Source organism: Phyllobates terribilis, unplaced genomic scaffold, assembly GCF_046119375.1.
Source record: "Phyllobates terribilis strain yellow unplaced genomic scaffold, ASM4611937v1 Scaffold_98__1_contigs__length_5973952, whole genome shotgun sequence".
Lineage (NCBI taxonomy): Eukaryota > Metazoa > Chordata > Amphibia > Anura > Dendrobatidae > Phyllobates > Phyllobates terribilis.
Window position 1 is genome coordinate 2,880,134 of NW_027362858.1, and position 14,005 is coordinate 2,894,138.

General features: G+C 41.5%; 1 protein-coding gene across 1 annotated transcript in view; it reads right to left on the reverse strand.

Annotated features, from left to right (window-relative positions):
- Positions 1 to 7,320: 7,320 nt before the first annotated feature.
- Positions 7,321 to 14,005, reverse strand: part of LOC141198616 (uncharacterized) — a 40,264-nt gene continuing 33,579 nt past the window's right edge. Inside the window, exon 7 of the mRNA XM_073663049.1 lies at positions 7,321 to 9,159. Coding sequence (XP_073519150.1) covers positions 7,739 to 9,159 — 1,421 coding nt within the window. The 3' untranslated portion in view covers positions 7,321 to 7,738. The remainder of the gene's footprint in view (positions 9,160 to 14,005) is intronic.

Here is a 14,005-nt window from a genome sequence, read left to right on the forward strand (position 1 = left end):
GTTGTGATCTATCTTGATTACATTAATTTTTGCGCCTGACCTTGAGTCATATCAGGTACATGTCAGGTAGGTCTTACAGATACTCAGAGTCAATGAAGTATTTGTTAAACCAGAGAAGTGTATGTTCTCTTGAGGAGATCCCTTTTATAGGCTAGATTTTATCATCCACCGGTTTTCACATGGATCCAGCAAAAGTCTGGGCGGAACAGGATTGGGATTGTCCTGAGGATTTAAAGGCGTTACAAAGGTATTTGGGTTTCGCCAACTACTACCGCAAGTTCATAAAAACTTTTCGGTAGTGGCCAAACCTCTGGCGGATATGACCAGAAAATGGACTGACTTTTCTAAATGGTACAGTCCGGCCAGGGAGGCATTCAATACCTTAAGATAAGATAAGATAAGATAAGATATACTTTATTTTATCCCGGAGGAAATTGCGGTATCACAGCAGCAGAACACAGATCTCGAACATGACACATATAATAACAAAACATTTGGAATGCTTTAGACATTGCTTTTCAGACATTTGTTAAACACCCCCATAGCTGTTGGAACAAACGATCTCCTGTATTTTTCCTTTTTACACCTTAGTTGTATTAGGCGATTGCTGAATGTGCTCTTCTGTTTCGCAAACAGTTCATAAAGCGGGTGTGTGTTGTTGCCCATTATAGCTCTGCACTTCTTCTTAATCCTATCCTCTACCACCTCTTCAAAAGTCCCAAGCTGTAGGCCCACCGTCGTGCTAGCCTTCTTTATAAGTTTGTTGAGCTTGTTGGCGTCAGCAACACGCACACTGTTACCCCAGCAAATTATTGCCGCAAAGGTGGCACTAGCCACAATGGATTGGTAGAACACCTCAAGCATTTTGCCACACACATTAAAAGACCTTAACTTCCTTAGGAAGTACAATCTACTCATCCCCTTCTTGTAGACCTTCTCCATGTGGCACTTCCAGTCTAGCTTGCTATCCAGGTAAACCCCCAAATATTTGAAACTGTCCACCATCTCCACATCCTGACCGTCAATGGTAACAGGTAGGCATACCTTCTTGCACCTTCCATAGCTCATCACCAACTCCCTGGTTTTCTTAACATTTAGTTCTAGATGGTTAGCCTGGCACCATACTACAAAGTCCGCAACCACCCTTCTATATTCCTCTTCGTCCTGGTCCTTCCCAATACCGCCAACTATCACAGAGTCATCCGAGTACTTCTGGAGGTGACAACGGTCTGATTTATACTGAAAGTCAGCTGTGTACAATGTAAAGAGGAATGGCGACAGCACTGTTCCCTGCGGGGCTCCGACACTGCTCAGTACACTATCTGATGTAGCCGTCCCCCACCTAACAAACTGTGGCCTATCCGACAGGTAGTCAATTATCCAATTCACAAGTCCCTCATCCACCGCCATTTTAATCAACTTTCCTCGCAGTAAGAGTGGCTGTAATGTGTTGAACGCACTAGAGAAATCAAAGAACAAAGCACGCACTGTGGTTCCATCATTGTCCAAAAAGGAATGTACTGTTTGTAGCAGAGACGCTACAGCATCGTCCACACCCAGTCCCTGCCGGTACGCAAACTGAAGAGCATCAGTATGCGCCATCACCCTCGGACACAAGTGAGCAAGTACTATTCTCTCCAAGGACTTCATCGCATGCGATGTTAAGGCCACCGGTCTATAGTCCCCCGGGGAAGCCGGGAAGGTAGTCTTGGGAATCGGCACCAGGCAGGAAGTCTTCCATAGCACTGGTACTCTCTTTGATTGTAAGCTCTGGTTAAAGAGATGCTGGAAGACAGTACATAACTCATTTGCACACACTCTGAGGACACGTGGACTGAGACCGTCAGGCCCTGCTGCTTTGCCAATGGCCAGCTTACTAAACTGGTCCCTCACGTCATTTTTGGAGACCGAGAAATGATCTATTTCACCCCCTGTTAATTTAGCTAGTTGTTCCCCGGCCTCCTCCCCCTTCCCTGCTGCTACCGCACCTTTATTGCTGAATCTATTGAAGAACTGATTCATTTCATTAGCCATTGTAAGTCCACCACCCCCCTGCTCCGACCTTGCCTTAAACCCAGTCACTAGCTTCATTCCAGCCCACACCTCTCTGGAGCTTTTTTGTGCAAATTGATTTTCTAATTTAACTCTGAATGCCTCACGGGCAATCTTAATTTTCCCCTTTAGGTCTCGCTGTATAATTTTCAATGCCTCCTTGTCCTTCCTTTTAAAAGCCAGTTTTTTCATGTTTAGTAAATGTTTCAACTCTTTTGTAATCCATGGCTTATTGTTTGCATAACACCGAATCTCTTGAACAGGTACTACAATGTCCATACAGAAGTTGATGTAATCAGTAACTCTGCCAGTAATCTCATTAACATTACATTTCTCTTTCATGGTACACAACACCTCCCAGTCTGTACAGTCAAAGCAGTCTTGTAACGCCTCCTCTGCTGCTGGACACCACTTCCTTATCTTTTTAATTGTCACTGGTTGTTTGCGGACGTCTGGTTGGTAAGCAGGAGACAATAGTATGAGGTTGTGGTCAGATTTCCCCAGGGGGGGTAATGCAGCCGATGAATAAGCATTCTTAACATTAGCAAAGAGGAGATCCAGTGTGTTGTTGTCCCGTGTAGGACATTTGACATATTGATAGAACTTTGGTATTGCAGATGAGATCTTTACTCGATTGAAATCCCCAGAAATTACAGTTAGAGAGTTTGGGTGTTTAGTCTGAAGCCGGGCCATCACCCCTGACAACACATCCCCAGCAGCCTCTGGGTTCGCAGATGGTGGTATATACATCACAACTACAATAACAAGAGTGAATTCTCTAGGCAGATAGTAAGGCCTGAGGCCCACTGCTAACAGTTCAATATTTGGACAGCAATGTTTCTCCTTAACAGTTACATGCCCCTGATTGCACCATCTGTTGTTAATGTAGAGTATCACTCCTCCACCTTTTTTCTTGCCGCATCTAACTCTCTCTCTATCAGCCCGAACCATTTGAAACCCTGGTACCGAGACACATGAATCTGGGACCTCCTCATGCAGCCAGGTTTCTGTAAAGCACATGAGACTGCATTCCCTAAACTCCTTCTGGGTCTTACTCAGAGCCAGCAGTTCATCCGACTTATTTCCCAGCGATCGTACGTTACCCATGATAATGGATGGGACCACTGGTTTAAACCTTCTCCTCCAGGACTTGATCTTCTTGCCTGCTCTGCAGCCTCTGAAAGGTCTCCTTATTTCCCGTGGAACATTCAGTATTGCCACTGCTGGAGAAGACTTTATCCTGCGCAGTTCCAGAAGACGATCCCTAGAATACACTGCTCGTTTAGCAACAGACCTAGGGTCCACCATCCCGTCATTATTCCCACCCGTCACACCAGTCCTCTCCATGGCAAATCGTATACAGTGACCTCCACCGCTCACATATGACTGTATCCCTGTCACAGGCTGTGGGTAGCAGCATGCATCCTTCAGTAGCATTAGCTGAGATGGTCCGTATTGCTTGCCCCAGAGTGTCTGTACCTGCAGGAGACTTGTAAGTGGTGGAAGAAGATCCAGGTGCAGATCTCGTGCTGTGTGCCCAGCAGCAGTTGATAGTGTGGGAAGTGTTGTATCTTCCATCCCCAATAGACGAGTATACAGGAACGTTGCAATCCAGAGAAGGTAATAAAATAAAATAACTGTAACAAAACTGTAACTAAAATAAAGTAGAAGCTTCTGCTGCTGCAATGGGCTGCCAGTAGTCCGGCGCCGTATTGTCTCCACAATCTAGCAGAGAGGCAGACAGGCATGTCCACACCCTCCGGAGTCAGAAAGTGAATATTAAGGAGTGTTTTGTATTTGTGCCGATTCTCATGCAGCCTGACGTCACTCAGCCATTCATTGCTGAAGTTGACATGTCAGAAGTGTGTGTGGGGGCTGTTTTGTCGCAGGGTGCATCTCCTAGTAAATGGCATCCATGTGCATACTTTTCTAAAAAACTGTCACTCGCTGAGAGAAATTATGACATTGGTAACAGGGAACTCTTGGCAACCAAGTGGGCTTTTGGAGAGTGGCATCATTTTCTGGAGGGGGCAGATCATCCGATTATGGTAATCACGGACCATAAGAATCTGGTATATCTAGAGTCTACGAAACGTCTAACGCCTAGACAGGTGGGATGGCCGTTATTCTTCACCAGATTTAACTTTTTCGTTACATATAGGCCAGGGAACAAGAACATTAAGGTGGATGCCTTTTCCAGCGGTGGAGATAATTGTGAACCAGTTTCTATACTGCAAAATGGGGTGGTTATTGCATCTATATGCTCCGATCTTGAGAAGGAGGTTGTTGAGGCTCAGGGGGACGCACCTGCTGCCTGTTTATTAGGTAAACTGTTTGTACATGTGAATCTCCATCTTAGAGTTCTCAGTGAACATCATGATTGGGTCTTGGACAGACATCCCTGTTATAAAGACACTACAGATCTCCTTACTCTGCGTTTTTGGTGGTCAGGAGTTCATCAGGATGTTCACGAGTATGTAGCCGCCTGCCGTGTCTGAGCATGTTCTAAGATCTCTCATACTTGTTCATCTTGGTCTCTCCATCCATTGGCGATTCCCAGTAGACTGTGGATTCATTTATCGTTCGATTTTATCACTAATACTAATCTACCCGTGTCGGTAGGTAATACTGTAATTTTGGTGGTGGTGGACAGATTCAGTAAGATGTCACATTTCATTGTGCAACCCGCATTACCTAACACCAAGACTTTGATGCAGATTTTCATCAGAGAGATGGTAAAATTACATGGGAACCCTACTGATATTTTTTCTGATTGGGGGATGTAGTTTATTTCCAAATTTTGATGGGCATCTTGCAATCTTTTGAGGATCCATCTGTTGTTCTCTTCAGCAGTCTTCCGCAGTCTAAAGGGCAAACTGAACATGTTAACCAGAATCTTGAGACTTATCTTAGGTGTTTTATGTCTGAGAATCAGGAGGATGGGGTTACTGACTTACCTCTTGCTGAATTTGTAGTGAATAATCATTGTCATGAATCCACTGGTAAGTCCCCATTTAACAGGAATACCTGAAGAACGTTTTCCATCTTCAATTACGTCTGTGTGGCAAAGGGTTCTTGATTGCTTGAGGAAGATGGGGTCCAAATATAAGAGTGTGGCTGATTGGAGACGTGTGGTGGGTCTGGACCTGTGTGATGACTTGGTGTGGTTGTCTTCAAGGAGCATTAAGTTGAAGGTTCCATCTTAGAAACTGGGTCCCAGGTTCACTGGTTCTTATAAGATTGTGGCCGTCGTCAATCCCGTAGCATTCCACCTTGATTTGCCGCCCACCTTTAGGATCCATAATGTTCCATTAGTCTCTACCCAAAAAATACGTTGCGTCCTTTGTATCATCAGCGCTACTGCCATCTCTGGTCATTGTGGATGGACATTTGGAATTCCAAATAGGTAAGATCGTTGATTCTTGCTTAGTTCATCTGTCACTTCAGTAACTGGTACACTGGAAGAGTTATGGTCCTGAGGAGAGGATGTGGTTACCAGCATCTGACGTCCATGCAGCCAGGTTGATCTGGTCTTTTTATGCGGTACACCCTGATAAACCCAGCTATGAGGTTCCAGAGGTCCCTCGTAGAAGGGGTTACTGTCATGGGTTTACTGCGACAGAGAGGAGCCAGAACACTGCAGAGTCTGATTCCTCCTAATCCTGCACTCATTAGAAGCCTTTCACCTTCATATTAAATGGTGCAGATTTCTTCTAACAGTACAGGAGTTAATCTGCTCAGTTGAGAGCGCCTTGAAGCTTTCCTGCCTTAGTGTTCACAGCTATTCACTATTAGCCACTCCCCGTTCCTATATATACTGGATTCTAGCTAGCAGTCATTACCAGAGCTAGCTGTTGTTTGAGAAGGCGTTTGTGGATTTAGCTAAGACTGTTGCATGGTTTTGGTTGTGTGTATAATCCTCTTCTTCTACTTTGGTTTTACCCCATTCTTCCACTCCCCAGTATTATCCTCTGTTGTTTGTGTGCATATATTTGTATGATTGGTATTTCCTTTATCCCTGTTTGTATTACCGTGTTAGTCTGGTTGGTGTATTGCGATACACTACTACTCCTCTCTTCCCCGGGTGGGGGAAGGGAGCAGGTGGATTGAGGAGCTCAGACAAGGTACATCGCCCCAGCATCTTCACCTTCAGAAGTAATCCAGGGAACAGGGCCAGCTAGGGCACCCCTAGCGTTAGGGACAGGGAAGCTGTGACAGCAGAGCTGTGAGCAACAAGCATGCTGAGAGATTTCACCAAGATATTGCGGATATGGAGAAAAGATATCAATGAAAATGCTTGCAGATAATGATTGAACAATTGTAAGAAATGATTCAATGCAGGAGTACAAGAAGCAAGCAAAAAAGAGTTGTCCCTGAATGAGGACCAAATTTTGTATCGCAATTTCTGTAACTGTTTATATTTCGCAATAGTGTTTAGACAGGTTTTAGTTATTTGAACTGTTGTTAAGTTTCCTCTAAATAAATATCAGAAAATTGGCATAACAAAATATTTGCATCTTTATATTTGCAAAAATAATGTTTCAAAGTACTGAAACTTTTATGCATCAATTATATGTACACACAAAAAGCAAAGACACACCAAGAATAATTAACCTACCATTTCATGGAGGGGGTGACTGCTTAGTATTTGAATTGCACACAAAAAGGCTTGTATAGGGTGCTGTTCACACTAGGGGGAATTTTAATTCTTCTTGGTGTGGCTTTGCTTTTTGTGTTTAGAGTAGGGCTCGTAAGCATGAGAACCCTTGTCGCGGGTTCCGAGCTTACATATTTTGGCCAACATATCAACTAATATCTCATATATTATATATATGTATTTTTGCACTTTTTAATTCCAGGGTGCAGCCAGGCCCATCAGTTCCGGCATTGTAAACTGGGGTGTCTGTTCCTATGGGGTGCACTTGGATAATACTGGGCAGCCCGCCTAATCTAATAGTATGGGCTTAACTAGTAGACTGTAAGCCGGATACTGTGCACTACCCTAGTGTGAACAGCACCCTATACAAGCCATTTTGTGCAGTCACCCCCTCCATGAAATGGTAGGTTGTGAGTGATTGTCTCATCAGTATTTTGCACCTGTGTAGCCGCCATCTTTATGTGGGTTTGCTGCACCCTGGTAGTGCATTTAGTTCTGAAGATCTGGGCAGGTCCCTGCTGCCCTTTTTTGCTGTGTTTTTTCATCAATTATATGTAGCAGTAAAAGGAAAACTCTGATATCACAGAAACAAGAGGCAACTAAAAATTTTATTGTGCAATTTGAATTCACATGGTCAAAATCATTAAAAATGGCTCATTTCATAAATGATCTGAAAGGTCCTTGAGGAAGTCTTCAGCTGCTCATTCAGGACATGCAGCCTCTGTGCAGGTTCCTGTAGTTTCTTCTCCTACTTTGCACCAATCAGTTAGATAAGTGGAGTGGAGGAGAGAGCAATTTTCTGATTGATCAGGAAGGACACTGTTTCAATGTTTTCCTCAGTAACAGGAAGCTGCCTAAAGTCTATAAGACACACTCACTTATTAGAAAGATTTTTTCTTGCTAATAAGTTTGTTTTTCCAAGTTAAACATTTCCCATATTAAGAAAAAAAAAAGGCTTCTTCCTTGTGACTGCTCTGGTGACTAAGAAGAGATGATTTATTCGCAAAACATTTTCCTTTAAAATGGCTTCTATCCTGTGTGAGTTCTCTGATGTGTAACAAGAGTTGATTTCTCGGTAAAACATTTCCCACATTCTGAACATAAATAAGGCTTCTTCCCTGTGTGGGTTCTCTGGTGTATAACAACATCTGCTTTCCGGTTAAAACATTTCCCACATTCTGTACATGAAAAAGGCTTCTCCCCTGTGTGAGTTCTCTGGTGTATAACAAAATTTGATTTCTGTGTAAAACATTTTCCACATTCTGAACATGAAAAAGGCTTCATCCCTGTGTGAGTTCTCTGGTGTATAACAACATCTGATTTCCGGTTAAAACATTTTCCACATTCTGAACATGAAAAAGGCTTCTCCCCTGTGTGGGTTCTCTGGTGTATAACAACATCTGATTTCCGGTTAAAACATTTCCCACATTCTGAACATGAAAAAGGCTTCTCCCCTGTGTGGGTTCTTTGATGTCTGATCAGACTTGATATCTGTGTAAAACATTTCCCACATTCTAAACATGAAAATGGCTTCTCCCCTGTGTGAATTCTCTGGTGACTAACAAGATGTGATTTCTGTGTAAAACATTTCCCACATTCTGAACATGATAAAGGCTTCTCCCCTGTGTGGGTTCTCTGGTGTATAACAACATCGGATTTATGACTAAAACATTGCCCACATTCTGAACATGAAAAAGGCTTCACCCCTGTGTGAGTTCTTTGGTGCTTAACAAAAATTGATTTCATTGTAAAACATTTTCCACATTCTGAACATGAAAAAGGCTTCTCCCCTGTGTGAGTTCTTTGGTGACTAACAAGATTTGATTTCTGGTTAAAACATTTCCCACATTCTGAACAGGAAAAAGGCTTCTCCCCTGTGTGAGTTCTCTGATGTTTGATAACACTTGATTGCTCTGCAAAACATTTCCCACATTCTGAACATGAAAATGGCTTCTCCCCTGTGTGAGTTCTCTGATGTTTCATAAGACTCGATTTCTCTGTAAAACATTTCCCACAATCTGAACATGAAAATGGCTTCTCCCCTGTGTGAGTTCTTTGGTGACTAACAAGATTTGATTTCTGGTTAAAACATTTCCCACACTTGGAACAAGAAAATATATTCTCTGCTGTGTGAATTTTTTGATGTTTAAGAAGAGACATTTTGAGAGGAAAACTATTTCCATATTCAGAATGTGAAAATGGCTTCTTTGCTTTAGGAGCAACTCGTTTTTTAATGCTTATTTTGGGACTTTGATTTTCCTTAATAGTCAGTAATGAATCAGAAGACAGGACCTGTTTCATAAGACTAGATGATAAATCTTTGCTGTGAAGGGATGATGGTAGATCTGGAGTAATGGAATTCACTTCAATTGTATCCTGAGGGATCTCAAGATCATCTGATTTAAAAATTGAAGATGTCGGCTGTCCCTCTGATCTTCTGGTACAGTCATCTGCCAAGAAGAAAATCAATTATTATTTTTGAATTAAATATCCTTGAATTTTATAGTTTTGAACATTTCTACTTAAACTGTCTGTAAAAATGGCAAGTTATGTAAAAATATTGAATTATTCACCAAGACAATGACAGTTCACAGTCTAATAGAAAACCTCATAGCGTGAACCAGTAAAGTGTGGTGTTCAACTGTTTGTTCATTCTGCCTCCAAAATATGGAATAAAAAGCCAAACAATGTTATGTACAGTGGGGAAAATAAGTATTTGATACTCTAGTGATTTTGCAATTTTTCCCATCTACAAAGAAGGGAGAGGACTGTAATTTTTATCGTCGGTACACTTCAACTGTGAGAGACAGAATCTAAAAATAAAAAACAGAAAATCGCATTGTATGATTTTAAAATAATTAATTTGTATTTCATTGTATGAAATAAGTATTTGATCACCTACCAACCAGCAAGAATTCTGGCTCTCACAGACATGTTAAGTTTTTCTTTAAGAAGCCCTCCTACTCTGCACTCATTACCTGTATTAATTGCACCTGTTAGAACTTGTTACCTGTATAAAAGACACCTTTCCACACACTCAATCAAAGACACTCCAACCTCCACCATGGCCAAGACCAAATAGCTGTCTAAAGAAACCAAGGACAAAATTGTAGATCTGCCCAAGGCTGGGATGGGCTACGGGACAATAGGTAAGCAGCTTGGCAAGAATGGAAAAACTATTGACACAATTATTAAGAAATGGAAGAAACACAAGATGACTTTGAATCTTCCTCAGTCTGGGGCTCCATGCAAGATCTCTCCTCGTGGGGTAAGAATGATTCTGAGACAGGTCAGGAATCAGCCCAGAACTACACGGGAGGTCCTGGACAATGACCTGAAGAGAGCTGGAAAAACAGTCTAAAACATTACCGTTAGTAACACACTACGCTGTCATGGATTAAAATCCTGCAGGGCATTAAAGGTCCCCCTGCTCACACAAGCACATGTCCAGGCCCGTTTGAACTTCTCCAATGACCATCTGGGTGATCCAGAGGAGGCATGGGAGAAGGTCATGTGGTCAGATGAGGCCAAAATAGAACTTTTTGGTATCAACTCCGCTCGCCGTGTTTGGAGGAAGAATAAGGATGAGTACAAACCCAAGAACACCATCCCAAACATGACGACTGTACCGTATTGAAGGGAGGATGGATGGGGTCACGTATCGCAAGATTTTGGCCAACAACCTTCTTCCCTCAGTAAGAGCATTGAACATGGGTCGTGGCTGGGTCTTCCAGCATGACAATGACTCGAAACACACAGCACGGCCAAATAAGAAGTGGTTCCATAAGAAGCATTTCAATGTCCCGAAGTGGCCTAGCCAGTCTCCAGACCTGAACCCAATAGAAAATCTTTGGAGTGAGCTGAAACTCCATGTTGCCCAGCGACAGCCCCAAAACCTCAAAGATTTGGAAAAGATTTGTATGGGGGAGTGGGCCAAGATCCCTCCTGCAGTGTGTGCAAAGCTGGCCAAGAACTACAGGAAACTTCTGACCTCTGTAATTTCAAACAAAGGTTTCTGTACCAAATATTAAGTAAAAATTCATGCAATGTGATTTTCTGGATTTTTTTTTAGATTATGTCTCTCACAGGTGAAGTGTACCTACGATAAAAATTACAGATTTCTCCATTCTTTGTAGGTGGGAAAACTTGAAAAATCAGCAGTGTATCAAATATTATTTTCACCATTGTAGGTGAAAAGAATATCAATAAAAACTGCTACTCATCTCACAAAAAACAAGTCCCCAACTCAGGTCCATCATCTGTCAGTGTAATAACAGAGGTTTCCACATTATTAGTGGCTCAAAGGTTCTAGAAAAGCAACATGGCTTCCATAAACCAATCCAGCAATATCCGCTCTCTCCCGAAGTCATATCTCTTCCTCTCTTCTGAGCCTTGCAGTGTGTCCAAACCACATTTATCATCCATGTACTTGGCATTACTATAGTGAGAAGAACCCACTTAATTTATGGTATGTGAGTGCCCAGATTGTGATCCAGGAGACAATGTGTTGGGTAATAAAATGGAATATTTGCAATTTTCACTCTCCAACATCCACAGTGCAGAAAGTGCCTGTCGAATCAAACTATGGATATGGAAACTAACAGTGCAATAGTTACTTTGTGTCCTTCTCCTATTGGGGAGAATCAAGCAAACACTGGTGGAGCTATTAATTCTATCTTACCAGTGGTGAATAAGGATAGTGGTGTTTCCAATGATACAGAGCAATCATCACTAATTCATTTTGGGTTAAATGAATTAATTGGTGCAACCTCAACGCAGAGTGTTAGTGCATTGGATTTTTCTATTTAAACTATCCATCCTGATTCCCAAAATTCCTTACCAATAATATCTCAGTCATTAAGTGTAGGGCATACATCATTAGAGGAAGGTTCCACTGATAAATCAGTGAAGCTACCACCTCCACAAAATATAACTTCTTCAATAGAATTGTTATCACCAGCTGTAATATTAACTAATGAAACTGCACCGCCTCTCAATGGTAAAAAAACACACCGCTCCTTTATGATACAAAAATCCCACCGTTTTTTCAGCCGGCCCAAGTTCGCCAACCAAAAAGAAATATCGGGGATGTAGGGGGCGAGGTAGAGCCATCCCAAAAAATAGCAGCCCTGTAGGATTTGCTAATTAAAAAGACAAAGCCATTAGGGTAAATATTGAGGAAAGCGAAAAAGATGAGAAACAGAAAATGGTAGGCATTTTTACCCTGTCTGACCACACCTTGTCTGAGGCTAAGATCTCACGATTGAGTAGAGGACTCTCTTTTTGACCTGTTTCAAGTTTGAATGTTTTCAATTTATATGTAGATTTGAATGAGTACTTTAGGAAATTGACGTTAAAACATCACTTTATTATTGAAGAAAAACGTAAATCAATAAACGCCAGTATACCCCTTGCTAATAATGGAGTCGAAAATCACGTGCCCGCTATGGGTTTCCACCATGTTCCACTAGGTGGTAAATCTCATTTTTATCCTACTCACCATAAGGGAACTCATCTCGAGACTTTTCAGCAACTGATTTTAAAAGACATTCGCACTTTTACTCATATTAAAAAGAGGGATAACCTGACGGCTCCAGAAAGACAAGCCATCTCTAGTTTACGGAAGAATAAAGGAATAATTATTAAGGAAGCTGATAAGGCGGTGGTATTGTGGTGATGAATCGGGGTTGGTACACTGGAGAAGGTTTGCGGATACTGGGCGATACTGATTATTATAATAAATTAGATTGTGATAATTCTGTCACCATCTTTATGGAATATAAAAGCTTAACTAAGGGGGCCCTTAGGGAGGGGATCTTGGATGTGAGAGAGAAAAGATTTTTGGATATATAATTTTTTCAGACCCCTTATTTTTATTTCCGACCCAAGATCCATAAAAGTACTACCAATCCCCCTGGTCGCCCCATCATTTCGGGGATAAAATCTATAACAGCTAATTTATCACATTATGTCGATTTGTTTTTACAAAATATGTGATTAGGCTTGAATGTTATTTAAAAGATTCTTCACATTTTATTAGCTTGATGAGGGATTTACCTCCCTAGGAGGAGGGCGGCATGGTGGCTCAGTGGTTAGCACTGCAGCCTTGCAGCGCTGGGGTCCTGGGTTAAAATCCCACCGAGGACAACATCTGCGAGGAGTTTGTATGTTCTCCCGTGTTTGTGTGGGATTCCTCCGGGTTCTCCAGTTTCCTCCCACACTCCAAAGACATACTGATAGAGAATGTAGATTGTGAGCCCCAATGGGGACAGTGCCAATAATGTCTGTAAATTGTCTGAATTGTAAAGCGCTGCAGAATATGTTGGCGCTAAATAAATAAAAAGATTATTATTATTATGTTTTTTGTACCTTAGATGTGAGTTCCTTATACTCCAACATTACACATATTTTAGGTTTAGAGGCTATTGATCATTATTTGTGTTCAGATACCTCTATATTTTTGGAACAGAAAAGGTTCTTATTAGAAAGTATTGAGTTTATCTTAAACAATAAAAAAATTTATTTGAAGAGACCACATATAAACAGATGAGTGGTTGTGCGATGGGGACAAGACTCGCCCCTAGCTATGCTAATTTATTTATGGGGAGGTTTGAGTCCGTCTTCATCGTACAGTCCCATCTATATACTAGACATAGATGAGAGGTTGTGCGATGGGGACGAGATTCGCCCCTAGCTATGCTAATTTATTTATGGGGAGGTTTGAGTCTGTCTTCATCGTACAGTTCCATCTATATACTAGACATATATGTCTCTATAGGAGATTTATAGATGATCTTTTCTTTGTCAGGGCTGGTACCCATGAGGAAGCATCTATATTTGTATCTGAATTAAATAATAAAACCTGGGGTCTTAGTTTTTCATCTAATATATCCAGTTTAAGTATTCAATTCCTTGACCTCCTGATTAAAAAAAAACCCAGAAGGAAAGATAATCACCTCCACGCATTTCAAAGAGGTGGATGTGAATAGTTACCTAGCATATGATAGCAGCCATCTTCCAGTCTGGGTGCGTAATATTCCCTATGGACAGTATTGGAGAATTAGGAAAAATTGTAGTAGAGATGTGGATTTTATTAATGAATCTAGGATTTTAAAGATGAGATTCAGGGAAAAGGGATATCCTGACAAATTATTAAGTGATGCATATAAGAAAGCCAAATGTTTATCCCAAGAAAAATGCTTGGAAATGATAAACAATAAGGGGAATCTGGCCGGACCTACCAATGTGGTAAAAAAAAATTACACTATTAACCCATTGAGTGCCGAGTATAGTCTC